The sequence below is a fragment of the Pteropus alecto genome, unplaced genomic scaffold (genome assembly GCF_000325575.1).
Source record: "Pteropus alecto unplaced genomic scaffold, ASM32557v1 scaffold313, whole genome shotgun sequence".
Classification (NCBI taxonomy): Eukaryota; Metazoa; Chordata; class Mammalia; order Chiroptera; family Pteropodidae; genus Pteropus; species Pteropus alecto.
This window is the reverse complement of record NW_006434832.1, coordinates 2,282,524-2,305,147: the sequence shown is the minus strand read 5'-3', so window position 1 is coordinate 2,305,147 and position 22,624 is coordinate 2,282,524. Positions and strand designations below refer to the sequence as shown.

At 35.8% G+C, this 22,624-nt stretch overlaps 2 protein-coding genes across 12 annotated transcripts in view; both read left to right on the top strand.

Annotated features, from left to right (window-relative positions):
* The window catches only part of CDC27 (cell division cycle 27), a 59,256-nt gene extending 50,659 nt beyond the window's left edge, over nucleotides 1–8,597 (top strand). For 3 of the 9 annotated variants that reach the window (XM_025045572.1, XM_025045576.1, XM_015588026.2), the window contains 3 exons: nucleotides 3,536–3,610; nucleotides 4,343–4,499; nucleotides 5,599–8,597. In XM_025045572.1, the coding sequence (XP_024901340.1) occupies nucleotides 3,536–3,610; nucleotides 4,343–4,499; nucleotides 5,599–5,681 (315 nt within the window). In that variant the 3' untranslated portion in view covers nucleotides 5,682–8,597. Of the gene's footprint in view, nucleotides 1–3,535; nucleotides 3,611–4,342; nucleotides 4,500–5,598 lie in introns of those variants that run through there. The other 6 variants (XM_025045575.1, XM_025045573.1, XM_006910174.3 and 3 more) reach the window with 4 other exon arrangements.
* A 13,685-nt stretch (nucleotides 8,598–22,282) lies between these two features.
* KANSL1 (KAT8 regulatory NSL complex subunit 1) overlaps nucleotides 22,283–22,624 on the top strand; it is a 160,957-nt gene continuing 160,615 nt past the window's right edge. For 2 of the 3 annotated variants that reach the window (XM_025045649.1, XM_025045650.1), the window contains exon 1: nucleotides 22,283–22,418. The gene's annotated coding sequence lies outside the window, so the exon portion shown is untranslated. The remainder of the gene's footprint in view (nucleotides 22,419–22,624) is intronic. The other variant, XM_006910170.3, reaches the window with a different exon arrangement.

The window sequence follows — 22,624 nt, the reverse complement described above, 5'->3', positions numbered from 1 at the left end:
TCCAAAATGAAAATCAAATTGTGTGGCAAAAAAAACATTGCTAAACATCACCCTGTTTAATGTATTGTATTGTTATTATGTAAGTCATAAGTCTTTTAGGGCAAACATGAGAACTCTAATACAATGCTAGACATTATTTCTCCGTGATCGGGGGGCATGATAGATGCATAAAACCTTGATAACAATTACAACATGCACTCACAGAAAGAAAACACATCCATCCTGTACCATGTGTGATGTAGCAGTGGATGATTGGGGTTCATCATCCTGATTAAGATTTCTTGATAGCAGTGGTTCTTAAAGATGGTGTGGGAACTTCTAGTGGTCCCCAAAAATCCTTTCAAGAAGTCCACAAGGTTAAACTATTTTCATAATAATATTTTAATGTTATTTACTTTTTTCACTCTCATTCTCTCATGAATGTACAGTGGAATTATCCAAAAGCTACATGATGTGATGTCATAACAGAGGCATAGAAGAGAGTCCAGCTGTCTTCTATTAAAATTTGCAAAAACATTAAGCAGCGCCACTCTTCTCGCTCACTTATTGTTATGAATAATCGTTATTTTTCATTAAAAATATTATCTGTCAATATGTAATGGGTTTATTATCGTTACCTTTAAATTAATAATGATAAATGAAAATTTTAAATTTCTGATACGGTAAGTATCGATAGCTATAAGACACATTAATGAAAGCTCTTTGGGTTAGTCAGTAAGCTTTAAGAGTATAAAGAGGTCCAGAGACCAAAAAGTGTGAGAACTGCTGCTTTGCAGTATTAAAATTAATCTCAAGCTTCTTCATTGTGATATAGGCTTTGTCAGCCCTCATTCGTAATGTTTGACAGGTTTAACTGAATGGTCTTGAGTAACTAATATCCATGACCGCAGATCTTTCATGTTAATACTCCATTTCATGTATATTTTATAACATTTAACACTATAGAAGGAAAAAAGAACATCTGCTTAATGAATTTTTGATGTTTAATAAACCTTTCATTTCCTGATGTGCAGGTATGATTCTCAGACATATTCAGTCTCACAGTCCTTGGAGTTTGTCTCCTGAGTTGCCAGCAGTTAGGGATAGAGTGAAGTAGTAAAGACGTACCCAACCCCGCTACATATGCTTTGGTAAAAGACAGCATTTTAAACAAATACACTGCCCGTGAAAGTGTGTGTGTTGCCTTCACTCTTCTTTTTTATTCCTCTTTTTTTTTTTTTTTACAGAAAATTTCAAATATCACTGTGATAATGAATCCCCGTGAATCTATCACCCAACTATTTTCACACTACATCCCACAAAAAGATTTTAAATAAATCTTTTATTTTAGATAATGCCAATAAAAAATTTACAAAAGCCAAGAAATTACATTTGACTTTAGGTTAAAGGGAGGGGAAAATGTGTAAAATTCAAACTGTGAAATAAGATTGGTTCCTTATTCTCTATACCCTTTTTAGAAAAATAAAACCAAAATCTTATGTCAATCAGTGAAGAAATTCCCTTACATCATCTATACTCCATAATCCTCTGATAACCTTTACTAGCCAACTATCTTTGATCACTGCTTTATTGTTTATATCTTTGTGGGTTTTTTAATGAAAGTAATGTGCTTATTACAGAAATATTCCAAATAATATGTAAATATAAAAAATACAATGTTGAATATGCCTCATAAGCTTATCCTCCAGGGAGAAGCAGTATTAACAGCTCAGAACATAATCTCCAGGTCTTTTTCTTATTATTGTATATTTTTTGATTGGTTGTAACAATGTAGGCTTATACTATTGTGGTAGACAGAATAATGGCCCCTCAAAGATGTCCATCCCCTAATCCTGGATACCTGTGTATATGTTACCTTACATAGCAAAAACGACTGCAGATGTGATTAAGAATATGGACCTTGAGTAGGGAAGAATATCTTGGATTATTTAGATGCATCCAACCTAATCACATAAATCCTTAAAATTGGAGGATCTTTTCTAGCCCTAGTCAGAACGAGCATGAGGAAGACTCAGCCTGTCTTTGCTGCCTTTGAAAATGGAGGAAGGAAGCAACAGGTCAAGGAATGTGGGCAGCCTGTGGATGCAAAGAAAGGCAGGGAAACAGATTCCCTCCAGAAAGGAAGGCAGCCATGCCAACATCTTGATTTTAGCCCAGTGAAACTCCTGTCAGACTTATAACCCATAGAACTGTGATAAAAGATGTTTTATTTTAAGCCATCAAATTTATGGTAATTTGTTATGACAGCAATTAATACAACTACACATGCGTTTATGCAACTTGCTTTTTTCACAAAATACCCTTGTTAATAGATATTTAGCATTTATCTTTTTTTTTTAATCCTAACTTACATCAAAATTCGTTTTACTTCAAAGAAGTATAGAGAAGAAAAAAAGTAGATAACCTCTGTGGACATTATGGGAAATAAAGTATTATCATGTTAGAAAACTCAAAAAGTAGAGAAAGCTACCAAAATAGAAGGGTTACCCCCCCTCCCTTCAATTATCCTCTCCCCAAAGGTAAACTATTTTTATCTTGTTTAGGAGCATATATGTATTGATTTCTACCAGAAAAAAAGGTAAAAATTATGTATATGCCCACAAATATATTTAGAAAATTTGTGCAAATACCCACATAACTGTATTTGTATGTGTGTGGTATATTTGTTTTGTCACAAAATAGTACTGTACATATTTTTTTGCATCTTGCTTTTGGGATTTCTTTGTTTTTTAGGATACAATTGAGCACCTACAGATCTGGTGTTCCATAATGCTAAGTCCTCACAGTTTGCATCAGTTTACATTTCCACCCTCAGTGATGAGAATATTTGATTCCTCTCACTCATGGTAACTTTAACTTTAAATTATTTTTATTTTTGGCCATTGGCTGGGTGAAAAGTAGACAATTTCTCATATGGGGAACCACTTTTTTTTAAAATCATTATATCATTCCTTTAAATACAAATTTAATTCTCCTGTCCTCTCAATCTCCCCAACCTTGTAGCAATGGTCAAAAGATTTCTAAACAGTTTTAATTCAATTCAGAGAGTTAAATTTGAGGCTCTTCATCATTAGTTAAAATGGTATTCAAAGCTTAGTGTAATGCAGGGGGATCTATTATCAGAACTTTGGACTTCTTTTGTTCTGCAATGGTAGTTTTCAAAAAACTAACACTTTGATGAAGTATTGTTATTTTAAATAAAATGGTGACAAAAGCAAGATTGTCACCATCTGAATGTGTGTTTTTAGTATACTCTGGTGAATTTCTGTCATTTCTTAGTTTCTATTATAGTCTTTTTTATGCATTTTCACAAGAAGAATCAATGGAGATAGGGAAGTATATTAAGATCTAATAAGCTTTGTCTAACCAATTGTATACTTTAAACTAATAAATAAAATGCTTTAAAAAAACAACAAAAAAAGATCTAGTAAGCTTTAGTGAAGATGACTTGGGAAATAAAATAAAAACACTTGCTTAGTCAACATTTTGTAAAAGTTTGCTACTGTTTTTCTTTGTTGTTTTTTTTTTTTTTCAGTCTGCTTTACAAGAACTTGAAGAATTGAAACAAATTGTTCCCAAAGAATCCCTCGTGTACTTCTTAATAGGAAAGGTAAAGATTGGGGCCATGATCCTAAATGTGGCTTTCAAAACAGATATTAACTTTTGAAGAATAAATGTGTAATATTTACTGTGCAACATCTATGGAGCAAATGCAATGAGAGCTTTAAATGAAATGCTCTGGGAATAAAGAATGGATTTAGTTTTAACATTTAAGATGATATCCTAATGAAGGGGATGAAGGGGCAAGAACACACACCCCATACTCCTAACCCTAATATGGCTTCGGAAGTATATTAGTACTTGCAGCCAAAGGGCAGTGTAATGAGTTCATAACTTGAGACTATCTCATGGAAAGCCTTTGCTTCCAATGATCTGTAAATTATGTACCAAAAGAAAAAAATTAAATTCAATAGAGACCGGGCTCCCAGATGCCAATTGGTTAACGTAACTGGAAATGGTGGATAGATATTGAGAGCTGAAATAATTCCATTTAAAACCAGTGGTAAATGAACGCTAATTAAGCAGTTTATAGTCCATTTCTTTCCAATGTCATTGTTCCATTCAGAGTGTGATTTCATTAGAAACTCAGTAGAGACAGGGAATTCTAAAAATATCTGAATATATTTGGTATGAGTTCTTCAAGAGGATGAGAATGTCCTACTCCTCAGAATGGGTTTAATAGCACATAGATCAGGAGCCTGCTTTAATTTTTAAGTGCTTAGGATTTTATAGTTGAAGCTCACAACTTAATGAAAAATGTAGTGCTGCTGTTTATTTTTAGGTTTACAAGAAGTTAGGTCAGACGCACCTCGCCCTGATGAATTTCTCTTGGGCTATGGATTTAGATCCTAAAGGAGCCAATAACCAGATTAAAGAGGCCATTGATAAACGCTACCTTCCAGATGATGAGGAGCCAATAACCCAAGAAGAACAGATCAGTGAGTATCATCTATATGAATTAGGTTTGTTTGTGGTTACTCAAACCAGAGAGCTAGTGAAACACCACATGGGAGTTAGGTAACATGGACCAGATGTTTAGTTTTATTTTTCTAACTATGGTATATTCTTTATACCAAGTGGAATCTTAAGGAAATTGAACTGGGTGATATAATAACAAAGTAGATATGGAGTCAAGTAAGCATTCTCAGTTCTGGTTCAATTTTGTTGTGTGCCTTTGACAAATTTATAGCTGGTTTTTTACCTGGGCCTCAGTTTATGATTGAATATGTAACTAATGCCTGCCTTACTTTCTTTGTAGGAATGTAGTGGGTGGGTGGTGGAGTGGAGATGATAGATGTGATGATACGCTGAAAATATAAGTGCTAAGGGAACGAATAATAAATGTGTGGGCATTTTAAGGTGTTGACAGATCTGTAGTAGTGGCTTTTCCAATTCTATGTAGCTCTGACAAATCCAAAATCCAAATATATGGCTAATATATTCAAACTGAGGGGTCAAGAAAAGAGAGAACAAAGAATTATAGTTTAAGGCAATAAATACTTTATCCCTAAATGGAGTGTATATCTTAAAACAACTAGTGAGAACCAAAACATAAATAAAAGAATTTAATAACTTCTGATGAGACAAACTAAGATGCCTTTGTTCCTGAAAACTTTCTGTAGGGCTTTAATTAAAATTATAAGCACCTGTAATCCCAATAACCCTTTTTACACTAAAGGTTATTTTCTGTATTTCTGTGAACTAGTGGGGACTATCCCCAACGTGGAGGGGAATGTTGGTCGTTTTTTAATGCCTCAGAAAACTAGTTCAAATTCCTAAGGTAGAAATAAGGACTTCATTAGGGAGAAGCAGTTTTAGTAGTTAAAACTCTTAAAGGTTAAATGCAATAAACTAATCTCAGACGTTGCTATAAAGTAAGGAACTTGAATTGCATTGTATCGAAGGATATCAGGATTTTTCAGAACCTTTATTTAAGATCTCATTTTTCTGAGCATAATAGTTTTCCTTACTTTTTTTCATGATCTTATAGGAATTATTTGTCAAACACCTAACCGTAGGCTTTTTATTTTTTTTTAGTGGGAACAGATGAATCCCAGGAGAGCAGCATGACAGATGCAGACGACACACAACTTCATGCAGCTGAAAGTGATGAATTTTAACTTATGGAAATCAGACTTTTACAACTGGATGCGTGACTAGTGCTGACATGTTTCTCGTCCCTCCATATACTGAGTCTTCACTCTTGAGCCGGCAGTGTCATCATCCATCACTTAGACCATGAGTGTGCCACTTTCATTGGACCCTGACTGTACACAGAATGAAAGGCAGTGCAATATTTAGCTTCTAATAAGACTGGCTCTGTTACCAGTATGAATGACAATTTAGGGGGGTAGGGTGGGGAACTTTTCTTTTTTTTCTTTAATCTCCCTTTGTTGGAAAGCTATCATGAAAGGAAGAGTTATGTTTTATCTTGGAGGAACCATTAGATATGGAAAATAGTGATGAACCAGAATTTCTTGGTTATTTTTCCAAAAAGTTGTTTTTATTTGGTTCTGTTCCTGATAAACAGAGTGACTGACCTTCACTTCTAGGTTCTTCAAGAATGGTGTTAGCAAGTGCCAGATGGAACAATAAAAGACATTGCCTATAACAGAATAACTTGATTGCCAAGGAATGTAAATTACCTTAAACTTGCAGTGTCTCCCATAAACAAATGTAGTGGGCATATTGAGACTCATGTAGGAATCAAATATCCTTCCATACAGTGTACACTTATTCTTGGCAAGAATGCTTTAATGTCTAACCAGGAATTTTAATTTATTCATCTTGCTTCAAAGTGTTGATCATTGTTGTCTTGATATTGCAAACTTTAAAGTTGGTCCTTACCATATTGCCTCTTTGCTGAGCTCTGTGGAATCACATTCAGAGATGATAGAGTGGTTGCCCACTGAAAAACCAAAACAAGTCCCTTAACCATTCAAGTTCACCATAAGAATCAAAATGAGAACACTAAAGTAGAGAGACTTTAAGAGATCATGATAGTGAAAGCCTTAATGCAACCAGAATTGTACCATAACCTTGAATCTATATTTGTTCAAGACAGTATCCCTTTGACTTTTCTAAGTATTTAAGCAGGGTGCAAGAATGGTGCTCACCTTTGGTTGAGGTCATTTCCATTCTTTTCAGCTCTCTGCTTCAAATTATTTTCAGTAATGCGAGTCACCAAAATGTTTACTGAGTAATTGGGTTTAGGATATTGTTTGCAAAAAAAAAAAAAACCTCATGAAGGAGATAAGTTCTCTCTTGAGTTTGTCGTAATATAGGTTGGTGTCTTTGGGGAATGGCCACAATTTTAAAGATCTAATTATGCATAATAAAATGGGAATTATTGGAATTTCACAGTAACAGATTTAAGGTCTTAAATTGTGTATCTCATTTATTGTAATGTATTGAAATTTTTAGAGAAACTTTAGTTGTTAACATTTTATTAAGTGCCAATGTCAGAATATAACAAATTATAGTTTCTTATGAATGACAGGCCTGCAGTTATTATTTTGGATTATTTGATGAAGGACAAACTTAGCTACTGGTTACTTGTTTTAGTCAAGCTGTGAAAATGAGGTGGATTACAGAAGATGTGGAAAAAAATTTAGCCTGTAGACCCAGCAATTTTCTGTCATTTACTACTAGTCTGCTCATTTAAATGTGGATTAGATATCATTATCAATTAATTCAAGTCAGAGTCTTAGGTTATGTATTGGGTGCCAGAGAGGTATTTAACAAAATTTCCTACCTAAATCTATGTATATGTGCTGCCTAAAAAAATTATAAGAAAAAGGAAAGGTTGGGAGTAAATGAATATCATTAAGAATTCCCAAAGGCTAGCACTTGGGTTCTAACAAATATTTCATTTTATTATCCATTAGTTCTGTAATATTTAATTTTATATTCTTTTATTTTTTTAATTGGCAAATCTTAAAGCCAACTGTATAACAGTATCAAATAAAGAGTTTCATAGAAAGCTTCAACCTGAGCTCTATGTTATAAAGCCTAGAGAAAGCTAAGCTCAGAAAATAATTCGCTGGTACATAATTAGTTATCTTTTTGTAGTAGGAATTTATGTCCTGTGCCAGAGATGAGTGGGAGTCTTTCTGGTACTAATTTTGAGACTAAGGATAAAAGGATAGTTGTGGAAAACACACCATGGCATGGTTGGCTGAAGGACGGACACTCAGCCCAAGTTTGGCCTGATTTTTCCTCACACTTGCTTTTAAAGTCATTTAAGTATTTGAAGCCTTATTGCCCACCTAGTACTGTTTTTTGCTTCCTTCTCCCCACACACATGGAATGGGGCTCAAACAACCAGAGGAAGACGTACATTTTGATAAGGCAAAATGATGTTTGCTTCAAATTTCAGAAGTTACTTTGAAGGAAATTAAAAATATTAAGTACTTTATATCTTTTTATTTCTCTAAGCTTTTCACACATATACATATATATATATTACACACACACACACACACACACACTTTTGTTATTCAGAAGTTTTGTTGTGGCATCGGATATTTTTCCCCCTTTAGAAATGGTTCTTAACTCTGGGATTTTAGAAAGTTGGAAATATTTTTTCAAGAGAACAATGGTACTCAAAATAATGAAAGGTGGTCCCTCCTTTTTCAGTATTTCATTACTTTAAAATTTTTATTTTTTCCAAGAACTGCAAGTAACATTTGAACCATGCTGCTGTTGTACCTTAAACAAAAACTCAGTGATAACCAATATTTAGTCTATTAAAAATGCTCTTTTTGAAGAAAAAAGTTTGGAAGTCTCTGATTAGCCAGAGTTACGGTATGGGTCTTCACTGAGAAATATGGTGATGCATTTTCTTTTCAAAACCAGGGAAAATGCAAGTGTGGGTGTGATGTGTGTGTTCTCTTTGCATTGAAACAATGTAATTTTGTGTCTTCTTTTTTGCTTTTCCTGACCTATTTCAGAAATTGTACAGTCTTGGGGTAAGGGGGAGTCTTTTCTGTTAATATATTTGCAATTCATTAAAGGATATGGAAAACCCAAATAAATTACTTTTGAAAGCAATTTATAATCAAGTCGTTAAAGCTATACAAGAGCTGTGCCATCTGTATTTTTATAGTCAGGCACAGCAAACTAGTTAAAAATTACAGTTTTATGTTCCACAAAAGTCTAGGGCAATATTATTTAAATTTTTTTTTTTTTTTTTTTTTACTTACACCCTCTTACACATACATTTTTTAAACTCATGTTCTTTTTCAGTATTATTTGGAATTTTAAAATAAATGTTGTGACCAAAAAAATGGTAATTTTTAGAATATATATATTTTTCAAACTAGAATCCCCTTGCCAGCAACTGCTACTTTGCAAGTCAAATGCTTATTTTTTAATCATGTGATTTCTGAAATTTCTTTAAAACGGACACGAAGCTTTTTTGTTCCAATTAAAATATATTTTAAAAATCAAGATCTAAAAAAGTAAAATAGTAAAACTAAATTTTACTCAAGTTTCATATCCTAAAGTGGAGAGAGCTGAAGGGTTTTGTTCAGACTTGAAGAAAGGGGGTTAGCAACAGAAAAACATGAAATAGGATGAGCTAGGCTGGTCAGAGGGAACAACAGACTCCATAACCTTCCCTAGGACCTGCCATTTACCATCAGCTGGACAGGCATAACTAGAAGTGTAGACAGGAATTATTTGGCTTGTTTAGCTGCTAATTAATGATTCATGAAGGTTGGGTATAGATTTTATTTTTATTTGTAAATGCAAACTTTGCTAAATAGCTATGTTTAATGAAATCTTGGCATGTATACTGTGTTCATTGATTTTTATATAATGTTTTCATACCTCAACCCTATAAGGTTAAGTATTACTCTATTTTACGAAAGAGAAAAGAGGCCCAGCTATTAGATGATAGAGCTGGACACTTTTGGCATGAAAATATGTTCAAACGCTTTTTATTTAGCTTTGGACTTCCCCTGAAAGTTCAATCGTGTCTAATGTTAGGTGCCCTCTATCATTTTGAAATTGTCTACTATAGAGTATCATAAAAGTTCAGGTTTTACAGAGGAAACTATTATTAACCATAGATTCAGATCTATGATATACAAAGTTCTTTGATGGGGCTTTGATCTGTATCCTGCCTCTCTACTTCTCATGCTGAAATTGAAAGTATGTTACCGTCCTCAAGTGACTAGAACTTCCTTTAAAATAGAAAAATTTAAATCCTCAATTTTCTTTTGGTTCTTTCATGTTTTTTACCACTTGCCATTTTTTTAAAAAAAGCATTTTTTTTAATAGTCAACATCCTCAAAATAGAATTTTCAATTTGGAGCTAAAGCTGTATTTGAGAAAATTTAAGTCCTTGTAAATGCATAATGCTTCGCTAGACTTTGATTAAGGAAAGGAATAACTGGAATCTAAGAAGAAAAATGAAGTAGGATTAAGATTTCTAATTATGTATTTTTAAAAAGCACTAAGCTGGTATCTAGGAAATGTAGATTTTGCCCATTAGTAGCTGTGGGACTCTGAACAATTCACTTAAACCTTTTTCTCATCAATACAGAGAAGATCAGGTTTATCCTTCTTAGCTTACAGAGGACTAAGGATCAACTGTGATAAATCATTGTGGAAGTACTTTGTAAAACTAAATCACTATACAAATATACAGTAATATCAATAAGGTGGAGATGATGTTATGAAAAACTGGGTCGATCCCAAAACATGATCCTGTGAGACAAGGTCATTGTAGAACAGTAAGCTTTTAATCTAGAACAGGGATTATGTGTGGCCTGCAGGCCCAACCTGCCCGTTGCCTGTTTCATTTCATTGGAACACAGCCATGTCCATTTGTTCTCATACTGCCTATGGCTGCTTTCTTACTTTAGTGACAACTAGTAGTTGCATGGAAACTGTATGGCCTACAAAGGCTTACCATTTACTGTCTGACATATGTACATATGTGTGTATGTGTGTACACTATATGTAGTATAGATTATACTGTACATATAATCTGATATAATTTATATTTTGCAACCCTTGATCTAGAACTTATAGCTATGTTGGCATAACATCTGTGCATTGTCCAAATAATATGTTGTCTCAGGTGCTAGATTCTTAATACTTTGTGAGTTAACATGTCACTGGACAAGGTGCTACTACACAAGAAAAATTTGTCAATAGTTCTTAGTTTCTTAATGAGAAGTCTTGATTGAGTCAAGGAATTTCTTTGTATACAATGGCACTCAAATTTACTGCCAGTTTGTAGCACTTATATCAACCGATGCTACATCTGTGTCCATAATCATTTGCATATCTGGAATACTAGCATTCATTTGCTTTTTAGCATTTATGGATCACTTTGATACAAGAATAATCTTTCATCTTTACAGTCTTTTAAAATAAGACATATTACCTGCTTTATACAAGAAGAAACTAAGGCTTAGAGAAACCAAGAAATGAAAAATCTTTTTCAGGAACGGCTTGGCAGACTTTTGCTTACATATTATTGGCCAGGACTGGGTCATATAATCATCTCCAGCTGCAAGGGATGCTGGTAAATTTAGAATCCGGTAAAAGGGAATGGGTTTGCATGACTGGCTTAGATAGATCATGATTTATCTCTGAGGTTGGACATAAGGAAACAGATTTTACTAGCAAAGACAAGGGGAGGAATGACTGTCGTCTCGGCAGCCAAGACCACCTGCCACACTACTGTAGAGGAGTTCATGCTTTTTGTCCGTTTATCTTGTATTCAACTTAGTGAAACATTCTAAGAGTTTGTGGGGTTTCTATTTAAGATGATGTTATCTGCAAATAATGACAATTTAAGATGATGTTATCTGCGAATAATGACAATTCCTTTTTAATCCTTGTATAAAATACCTCATTTTTTAAAATGCTGTGGCTAGGGTCATCAATATTATATTAAGCAGTAGCAGCTAGAATAGCAAGCACTTATTGCTTTATTCCCAGTTTTAAATTGCCTCTTAATTTTCTCAAGCTTTTAACTCAATAATACAATCTAAAGCCACTAATATGTAATATGTTCCCTTTGTTAATCTCTCCAATCTCAACACTGAATTCTCACTTTACCATTTATAACCATTGATACTCAGGACACCTCATTTCTGTTGCTAGTTTTCTATGGTTTTTATCATAATTAGGTGCTGAAATGTATCTGTTTTTAAAAAGCATATTGAAACTTCTGGGGCTGGAAAACAGTGGCAGTGCCTGATTACAAATGTGCCCCTCACTCCACCAAAATGATAATAAAATCAAGTAGAATCAATAAAAGTTACACAGAGTTCATACTTTCATTACTGGGAGAACACTAACTTCACACTACCTGTAAAAAATGTTTCCGTTAGGGTTCTTGCTATGACCATAGCCAGTGGGTGTAGAGAATGAGAAGAGGTTAAATTGCTCCATGGGACAGCGGAATGGAGTAGAAAACTTTGAGGAAGCCCAGATAATCTACAAGAGAGAAAAAGTGAAACAAATGCAAAATACTGAACACAGGACTTGGTAGATCATAACCCTCACTTTAGGGAAAGGTTTGAAAATGTGTGGAACCAAGAGCAGCAGCCTCAAAGAAGCAGTGTTTCTGGGAGAGAATCAGATGTGAAGAAGAGGTGGTGAAAGGAAAAAAGGAAAAATGAAAGACTGGCAGAGAAGAAAAGCAAAGTACACTGACCTTTCTTCCCATCCTCACCAGCAAAATACTTAAACTGCGCAAAAGATGGTGGAGCAGACAGATTAAGTGCTCCAAAATGAAGACTTCTGTCCACAAAATTAAGAGTATAGCAAACAGTCCATATACATACAAAACCATTTCAAAAAGTCAGAAAAATGTAAATTAAAGCCTTTCTGCTGATGAAAAATCTCCCCCCAAAACAATGACAAAACTAAAGAAAAGAATTTTTTTAAAAGCATGACGAAGTGAAAAGCCACCTTAAATTTAGGGGGAAAATGTTGATAAATTTGACTATATTAAAAACCCATTGCATGAAAAATAAGACAGATGACAAGCTGGGAAGAAATATTTGCCCATATAACAGATAAAGAGCTAATATTCCTAATATAGAAAATGTTTTGAAATTTTAAGAGAATTAGACATGAACACACAATTCACAGAAAGATGTAAAAATGGCCCTTAACCCATTTCCTATTTAAGAAAATAAAAAAGTGCAGCTCCCTGCTAGCATTAATTTAATTTTACATAATCACGCTCTTTGAGGCTGAGGCAAATCTGACTTGTTTTAAATGTGAAAATAAAATATAAAAACTGTTCTTGTGGTTACTTCTAAACAGAACTTGTCTCTAATTCTAATATAACAAATGTATACATAAATCAGATTCATCAAATGAATCTTCAGCTCACAACTGTTTGAGAATGATGTTAACCACATAGGAATGCTACGTTTTCTAGGATTTGATATTTTCACCAAGAGAATTACTATATTTTGTAAATGGAAATACCACTACTAAAAACAGAATGCTATAAATAGAATGATGTCATTTGTTTCCAAAGACTATTGATATACGAGGGCGATGAGAAAATGATAATAAAAGCGAGATGGTTCATGGCAGACTTTGGAGATAAAGTTAGGACTCTGATCCGCGAGTTATCTCGGGGTAAACGCTGTGGCCATAAGCGCTGCTGGTGAGTGTTCTCCGGGCAAATGGAAAATGGGTTAAACATGAAAAGTTGTTCAGCTTCACTCAAGAGAAATGCAAATTAAAACTACATTGAGATACAATTTCTCACCTAACAGATTGACAGAAATTCAAAACTTGAGTGTACACTCAGTTGGCAAAACTGTGGGAAACCTGCTCTCCTACACTGGTGGTAGGAGCGGAAGATACACTTCATATTTTTGAGGTGTATCTTCCGGATGGCTTCCTAGAAGTGAGGCTGCTGGGTGAAGGGTAGATGCAAAACTCCATATGCATCTTCCCTTCACCCAGCAGCCTCGCTTCTAGGAAGCTACCCGGAAGATACACCTCAAAAATATGAAAATACATTTGCATAAGTTTATTATAGCATTATTTGTAATTGCAAAATATTGGAAACTAAATGTCCAAGCATAGAAGATTGGTTAGATAAAATGGTACACACACGATAAGAGTACTATGCAACTGCAAAAAAAAAAAAAAAAAGATGCTCTCTATAAACTGTTATGGAATGATTTCCAGATGGTAAGTGAAAAGTAAAGTGCAAAGATCGTGCTACCTTTTGTGTGAGAAGAAAAAAAGGAAGTAAAGACATACATCTGTATGTTTCACAGAAGGAAACACTGAAAAGATAAACCAGAATTAATGAAGTTGGTTATATATAATGGGTGAGATAGAATGGACTGAAAGGAATTTGGGAAGGAATGACACTTGTACAGAAACCTAACCGCTAAAAGCAGGCAGCATTCAGTTACTAGGGTTCATGAGAGAGAACCCAGTGACCTGTGCTATTACTTAAGAATAAATAGAGTCAACGTATATCTACTTGCATTTTACTTCAGGTTTACTGAATATCATTGTCCAATGATTCTAAACTAAGCTGATGACAATGATAATAAAAGGAAATTATGCATACGTGATATTGTAGAGGAAAATCAATACCAATGAATGGATATAGGGGCAATATGTACAACTCAGGATCTCTTCTCATATTTTAATCCAGAAGGACAGAGTCCTAAAGACTAAACAACAACAATGGCATTGGTCAATCTTTATTGAGCACCCACTATGTGAAACTCTTTACCCGTGTTAATCCTTACAACAACCCTAGGGGGTAGGTATTATTATTGAGAAAACCGAGGGCTAAAGTCATTAAATATTTGCCTAAGATTCTTCATGGTAAAACCATTGCTGTTGCCATCTTATCTCTTCAAATTTTTAATAAATATTTTAGCCAACAATTATTTATTTAGGCTTCTGTGCTTGGTAGTGTATTATGAAAAATAAAATATAGAAGAATTTCTGCCCTCATGAAGCTTACAATCCATTCAAAATCTTTAAATTAGTTTTTGAATAAGTGAAACTTTGACATGGTTCAAAAGCTTAAAAAGAGAAAATTCTCTTTACACTTCATTTTCCAGCTACTTGTCCTCCTTCCTTGGAAGCAACCAGTGTTATCTAATGTGTATCTTTCCAAAAACATGGTTTAAGTGTGTACAAGTACATATGTAAAGGCATTTTTTCTTTCCTTCCTTACACAAATAGAAACATGTCATAAACATCGTTTGATACTATTTTTGATTTTTCATTTAACATATTTCCAGAGATCGCTTTCTAGCAGTACTTGTAGATAAGACTTCCTCTTTCTTTTGTATGGCTGTATACTATTCCATTGTATATTTGACAATAGTGACACAGTAATAATGATAATGGCATTAAATACTTATATAGTGGCTAAACACTATTCTAAGAGTCTTATATTAGCATATTTAATCCTCTCAACAATACTATGAAATTGATATGATTATTATTTCCATGTTGCAGAAATGGAAACTGAGGCCCTGAGAGTTTAAATAACTTGCCCAATGTCACAAAATTAGCAAGTAATGAACAGGACTAGCTACCTAATTTGTGGGGTCTGGTGCAAAATGAAAGTGTGGGCCTCTTGTTCAAAAAGCAGGAACTATTAAAGGTACTAAAATATAAACCTTTTTCTTTCATATTCTCTGTCTTGACTTGTCATGGTGGTTTTTATTTGTTATTTAATGTCATCTAAGTAAGGAAAATTTAAATCATCAGCAGAAATTTTACCATCTATCTTTTTCTTGTGCAATGAAAGTTTTAAAGAACATTTAACTTTTTGTCGAATTGGTGAAATTATACAATTTGTATCTTGTTGCTTGTATCAGCATATGTATTCTGTTTGCTCTCACTAGAATAGAGGAAACTGTGGATAAAATAACTGAAATGTTTTGATTTCACTTCTTGATATGCGCATATTCTACCAACACTCCACTTTCAGCTTACTGATGAGTAAGAAGGACTGAGAGAAAAAGGGACTCTGGATTGTCTTTTCTGTCTATGTCATCATTTTCAGCATCAGTGATTGGCTAATACAAAGGAGTAACATGAGTCCAAAAAGATATAAAATCGTTTTTTGGTCTTTCATGTTTCCTATGATGCATTGCCTTCTTTCTGGACTGGAAGCAAGTTCTAGTTGGAATGGAAATTATGGCCTTTCAGGGTTTACTCATGTGTCACATATGTAACATATATACCTGGTACTCACTTTGAATCTTGCTGAGCTCCAACACATCCCAGGACCCCAAGAATTCTAGGCTCACAAGCATCGTAAATGCTATATGTAAATGGGGCGACAAGGAATGGTGACACTTAAGTGTGCATATCTCCTCTGCATGCTCATGCATTTGCTTCATCGCCCCATTGGACTTCATTATGAAACCCAAGTTCAAAAGTAAAATTATTAAGAATTTCAAGATGATAAGAGCAGAATATGGGGCCCTTCTGAGTGTGGCCCTGTGTGACTGCACAGGTCATATCCGCATAAAACTAGTCCTGGTAAAAGAGCAGGAGTCAAATCATAAGTTATTTAACTAGTCCTATAATGAAGTGTATTTAAGTTTTATTTTCTTCATCTTTTGCTATTACAAACAATGTTTATTAAAACCAAACAAACCAGAAGAGGGGAAAAATGGCGTAGATGATAGAGGCTCCATTCATCCCTCTGGTGACCAAATCAAAGTTGTGACAGAAACGAGGAGCAGCAGCAAGGAAAAATCGCCTGGGATCTAGATGAACAAGCCATACAACTAGGGAGAAATCCAACAAATTACCCTGCAATGGCAGAAGATAGGACAGGGTGAGGACACAAGGGTGCCCAATCCTGAGCCACTGAGTGAGACAGAGGCTGCGGAAGCGGCAGATGCCTCTTAAAGGGGCCGTGTCTGCGAGCGGCTTTCGCAATGACAGACCAGCTTGCTCTGAACATCAGTGCTGATTCAGCTGTGCGCAGGGGGCACCAGAGACTTACAGGGAGACATTTTCAGAGTGAAGGCCCAGGCGAGACCTCGCTCTGTACAGAAGTGCCAGCGGTATCCATTGTTCCCTGTTGAGCCCTCCCCGCTACCAGTGGGTGGACGCAGCACCTCCATAGCTGTGACGTCATCAAACTGGATAACAGAGGTCGCTCCACCTGGAGGATTCCATGAAACCCTGCCTCCCCCAACTCACAGTCCCACCCAAGCCACATCCAGGTATATCCTCGGCAAGTCAAGTGCTCCTTGCTGAGCAGCGCCTAGACTCACGCTGGTGGCAACTGGTCTCGGATTCTGGTGTGGCCTTTTGAGGCAACTATAAGCACAGTATCTGTGGATTGCTTGCTGAATCTTCACAGGTGGCCATGGAAGGGTAGAGGCTTGGGCTAAATTTGGCCTGCAGCTGAACCCCTCTCAGGACTGTGTCACTGGACACCTACTACACAAATCCACACCAATAAGACCAGGAGACTTAGGAGCTTTGCTTAGTACATATATAGACATGGAAAGGCAGCCAAAATGGGAAGATAAAGAAACAGAAACCATATGAGAGAACAGAACAGAGATCCAGAAATAATGGAGTCAAGCAATCTAACAGACGCAGAGTTCAAAACACTGGTTATAAAGATGCTCAATGAACTTTTGGGAAGTGTAGATAAATTCAGTGAGAACTTCAACAAAAAGATAAAAAACATAAACATGGAAATGGAAATTATAAAAAGGAACCAATCTGAAATGAAGAACACATTATCCGAGATGAGAAGTATATTAAAAGGAATAAACAAAGGAATAAACAAAGTGAATAAAGAAAAGGATCAAATGACCTGTCTAGAGGATGAGAAAGCCAAAGACACTCAATCAGAATGGCAAGGAAAAAAAAGCCAAGACTATAAAAGCAATTTAAGGAGCCTATGGGATCCTATTAAAAGTCAAAATTTTCATCTCATTGGCATACTGGAAGGAAAACAAGATGTTAAACAGCTATCTGAAGAAATAATGACGGAAAACTTTCCTAACCTGGTGAAGGAAATAGACATACAACCCCAGGAAGCTCAGAGAATCCCCAAAACTAGGAATCTAAAGAGCCCCACACCAAGACACATCATAATTAAAATGCCAAAGGTTAAATACAAAGCAGCAAGAGAAAAGCAGATAGTTACCTACAAGGAAGCACCCATAAGACTGGCAGCTGATTTCTTAAAAGAAACCATGCAGGACAGAAGGACTTGGCACAAAATATTCAACGTGAAGACCCAGGATCTGCAACCAAGAATACTTTATCCAGCAAAGCTATCATTTAGAGTTGAAGGACAGATAAAGAGCTTCCCAGACAAAAATAAGCTAAAAGAATTTATTGCCACCAAGCTAGTATTACAGGAAATGTTAGAGGGACTTCTTTGAGAAGAAAAAAAATGTATCAAAAACAGGAATAAAGAATGGTAACAACTACATTCCTATCAATAAGTACCTCAAATGGAAAAGAATTAAGTGCTCCAACTACAAGATAGAGTGGCTGAATGGATAAGAAAACAAGCCCCCTACATATGCTGCCTACAAGAGACTCACTTCAGATTAAAAGACACACACAGACTAAAAGAAAGGGGATGAAAAAGATATTTCCTTGATGGACCTACAAGATATTTAAGTCAGAGAGAGAAAGATAAATACTCTGATTTCACTTATATGTGGAATCTAAGGAATAAAAAGAACAAACTAATCAAAAACAGACTCACAAATATAGTGGACAATTTGATGACAGATAGGGGTAGTTGTGCGGCTGGGAGAATGGGGTGAAGGGTTAAAGAAGTTCAAATTAGTAGCTGATGGATGGCACAGGGATGGAGAGCACCGCATAGGGAATGCAGTTGACATTAATATGTTGGCTAGGTGTAGAGTCAGAGGTGAGAGGGAGCAACTGGGGGGATGGTTTTATGAACTACATAGATGTCTAACCAATGTATTGTATACTTGAAACTAATTAAAATAAATAAACAAATGTTTTTTTAAAAAACAAACAAACCAATAATCCTGTATATACAGGTTATTTCAAAATTTGGATGTAGGAGAACTCTTTATTATGCTTTTTTCATTTTATTTGATGTGCTCTGATATAATCTTATATTTTCTGGTTGAGATTCAAGGCTTCTTCCTCATGAGCGACTAACTCTCTGATAATAATGATATAAACACCCTCCTATTTCCAGGATTTTCAGAGAATATATCAGTAAGAAAAATTCTATAGTATAAACCAGTGCCTGCTATATAGTAGGTGCTCAATAAATGTTTAGAGAATGAATGTATAAATTTCTAGAGACAGAATGGCTGAATGAATGGCGTATTTGCATTTATAATTTTGATGGCCTAATTGCCCTCTTCAGATATTGCAACAACTTATATTTTCATGAATGATGTAAAAAAAAAAATGGCTATTTCCCCTCTCCATTGCCAACACAATATGTTGTTTATCTTCATGATCCATTAAATGAAAATAGTATCTCAGTGGAGCTTTAAATGCATGTCTTTTAGTGAAGCTGAACATCTTTTCATTCATTTAAGAGCCATTCCTATTCCTCTTTTTGTACAATTTCTGTCTTATTGTCCATTTTTCTACAGAGATGCTGTTTTTGAAAATATTTTTATTGTGAAATATACATATAAAAATATGTAATTTTTGTATATTTTGATAAATACTTATAGAGCAAATTCTTATATACTCATCACCTGATCAAAAAGTGGAACATTGCCTGTTTCTAACAACCCCCTCCATCCCCCATCAAAAAAAACTCCTACTGCCCAGTTAGCTGGCCTGACTTTTATGGTGTCTGCTTCCTTCCTTTTCTTTATAATTTTACCACCTATTTATACATCCCTAAGCAATATTGTTTAGTTTTGCCTGCTTTTAAATTTTATATGGAATCGTGCTATATATATTTTTTGTATCTTGCTTTTTTGTGTGTTCAGTTACTTTCATAAATATTGATTGATGTTGTTGAACATAACCATAGTTTATTAATTTTCATTGTTCGACTATACCACAACTTAACCATTTTACACTTGGTAACATTTGAGATGTTTCCAGTCTGGAGCACTGAGGTATAATGCTGCTATGAATATTTTTGTACAGTGATCTTGACACTTCAAATTCTGCATTTCCAGTATCCAGCAGTGGGACTGCTGGGACATAAAGAATGGATATCTTTAATTTTATCAGATTATATCAAAGTATATTCCAAAGTGGCTTTGCCAGTTTACACTCCCAGCAGCAGTGTATGAGAACTGCTGGTCTTTATTTATTGATTTGCAGGAGGTCTTTATATACAGCATTATGGAAATTAACCCTTTGTAATTTGAGTAGCAAATTTTTTTGTCCAAGTTTAAAACCTCTTTAAAAGAGGCACTCATGTTCTTCCAACCCCCTCTAGAGGAATGAAAATGTAACAGGAAGCAGTGGAATATTCTAATTTTGAAGCATTTAAATGAAAAGTATTTTGGATTAACTAATTTATTACTCTTAATTTGATATCATATATGTCATTAATACAAATAATCATGCCAGAAATTTTCACAAAATGCTCTGGAATATAAGATGCCAAATATAATAATAATGATAGTTAAAAATTGAGTACTCAGCCTATATCAGACACTGTTTTAAATCCATTATATATATATATTAACTAACTTAATCCTCACAAAAAACCCTAAGGGGAGGAGGTAGGTAGTATGTTTCATCCCATTTGACAGATGCATGAAATTGGGTGCTGAATTAAAGATGTTTTCTAGGGCTGATTTAAGCAAAATTGATAAACTCGGACAAGATACTTTCTTAATTAATAAAGACGTTTTCTTTTTACAATTTGTTTTCCTCCTGGGAATGAATGATACCTCATTCTGGGTTCCTTTTCTCCATCTTCTCAGATGCAATATATCGCATAGCTTTCTCTTTTTTCGTTGAAGAAAGACAAAATGTATATATTTTTCTTCTAACCCTCACTCTTAATCCCCCATTCTTTGAAGAAAGACAAAATGTATATATTTTTCTTCTAACCCTCACTCACAATCCCCCATTGTCATAGGCACATCAGAAACCTGCAGGCAGCACTAGGAACCAGAGAGTGTTTGGAGCACGTGGGGAAGGGGAAGAGAGAGACAGATATAACAGGTGAAGAGCAAGGTCACAGCCTGGTGTGGGTGTGTGGAGGGTGGGAAGGATGCTTTCTTTAGGGTAGGGTTCCTTAACCTATGGTCTAATAAAGTTATATGCCTTTATTTTTGCTAAAGTGTAACAGAAAATTAGCATTTCCTTCAGTTATGATTGGAGACAACAAACCAAGTAGCATTGGCAGTGCCTGTGATCTTGTCACCATATTAAAATATTACTTATACTTATTTACTACCTCCAAATTAGGATGGTCATTAAGCCTGCCATTAGATCTTATTACTTAATATGTTAATATAAAGCCCAGACATTACTATATCATGTATGTTTGTTACACATTTAAAAACATTCTGAGAAGAGATCCATATGCGTCACAGACTTGCCAAGGGATTCATGGTGTGGAAAAGTTAATAATTCTGATTTATGGACATTTTCTTGGCTTTCATTCTTATTTTTTTCATCTTTGATATGATTTATTGTTCACTTTCATTCTTATTGAATGAGCCAAAAGAGGGTCCCTGAAGAGAGTCTCAAGACCAGTGAGGTTCTCATAGTTTTATTATTCTATTTTTCCAGAGACTCTTCCTCCTTTCCTTAGCTTTCATGCCTCTTCAATATTGTTTTTCTTACCTCGCTGCCCCTCTTTGTTTCATTTCATCCTCTGTGGGTGTCTTTTTACACTTTTATGGGGAGCTTATCCTTTAGCATGTTATCAATCAACATATTTAGGTGGAGACCCCCAAATCTCCCCTAGTCCAGATTGTCCACTCTCTCCCAAGTTCCATAACTCCAGTTTTCTCTGGGACACCTCCATTTGGTTTTACCACTGGTATCTGGAACTGAACATATTAAAAATTAAGATTTCTCTCTAAATCTGTACATTGTTCCACTTTGCCTGGACAATCATCTTGTCTGACTCCCTGGATTTCTGACCTTAGAATTATTTTAAAATTTAAATCAATTAAAAACAAACAAACAAACTGGAATCTTTGTGAATGGTACAAAAATCAAAAGATTCAAAAGGATATGCAGTGAAATGTAAGTCTTCCTCCCACCTGGTCCCCTAGGCACTCAGTTACCCGCCCAGGAGGAAATCACTGTTACTAGCACTTTGAGTCATTTTGATTCCTTCTTATATTGGCTATATCTCAAGTCCTTCCCTGTTTGTAAGATGTGTGCCCTTTTCCTTTCCAGGCTCTTGTGACCTTATATCTGGTTGACTTTATATATAAGGATCTGTGTGTGTGTATTTTATATACATATATGAAATCTCCCCTATGGCCTTCCGGCCTTGAGATTTCATCACGTTGCTTCCTGGATGAAGAACCTACAGTGGTGAGGGGCCGGGGTTGGGGGTGATGGAGAAGAGGATCCAAAGGGGACTTAGGTAGGGGGTTCGGAGTGGCCGACTTGTTGGAAGCTCTGCCAGGATTCCTATTTCTATCCTTCCCACCTCGGACCCCCTTCCAGTCCTCTTGTCCAAATGTCTCTCGTTTCCAAGAGCCGAGACAGAGACAGCGAGATACACAGAGACAGAGACGCCGAGGCACCAGCATCCCTCTCCCGCTCCTGTCCCGCCCCACCGCTCTGACGGACATCAGCCACCAGCCAATGGCGCTCATGATGAGTCCCGGAAGGGCCAATGAGAGACAGAGGAGGGCGGAAGATTCCCCGCCTCCACTTCTAGGCTTGGTTGAGCTGTGCAGGTAGGTCCGGGGCCGGGGGAGCCGCCGTTGGCACTGGTGCCGCGGGGGGTTGGGGCTCGAGTCGGTAGGGGTGATGGTGGGGAAGGGGAGACGCCCCCGTCCGCGGGAGTTCGAGGGGGTGGCGGTCGGGAGGCGGGGGCCGAAGGGCCCGGGGAGCGGGCGCCGCCGAGGGCCCTGGAAGCGGCAGGGCTGGGGGAGCAGGGACG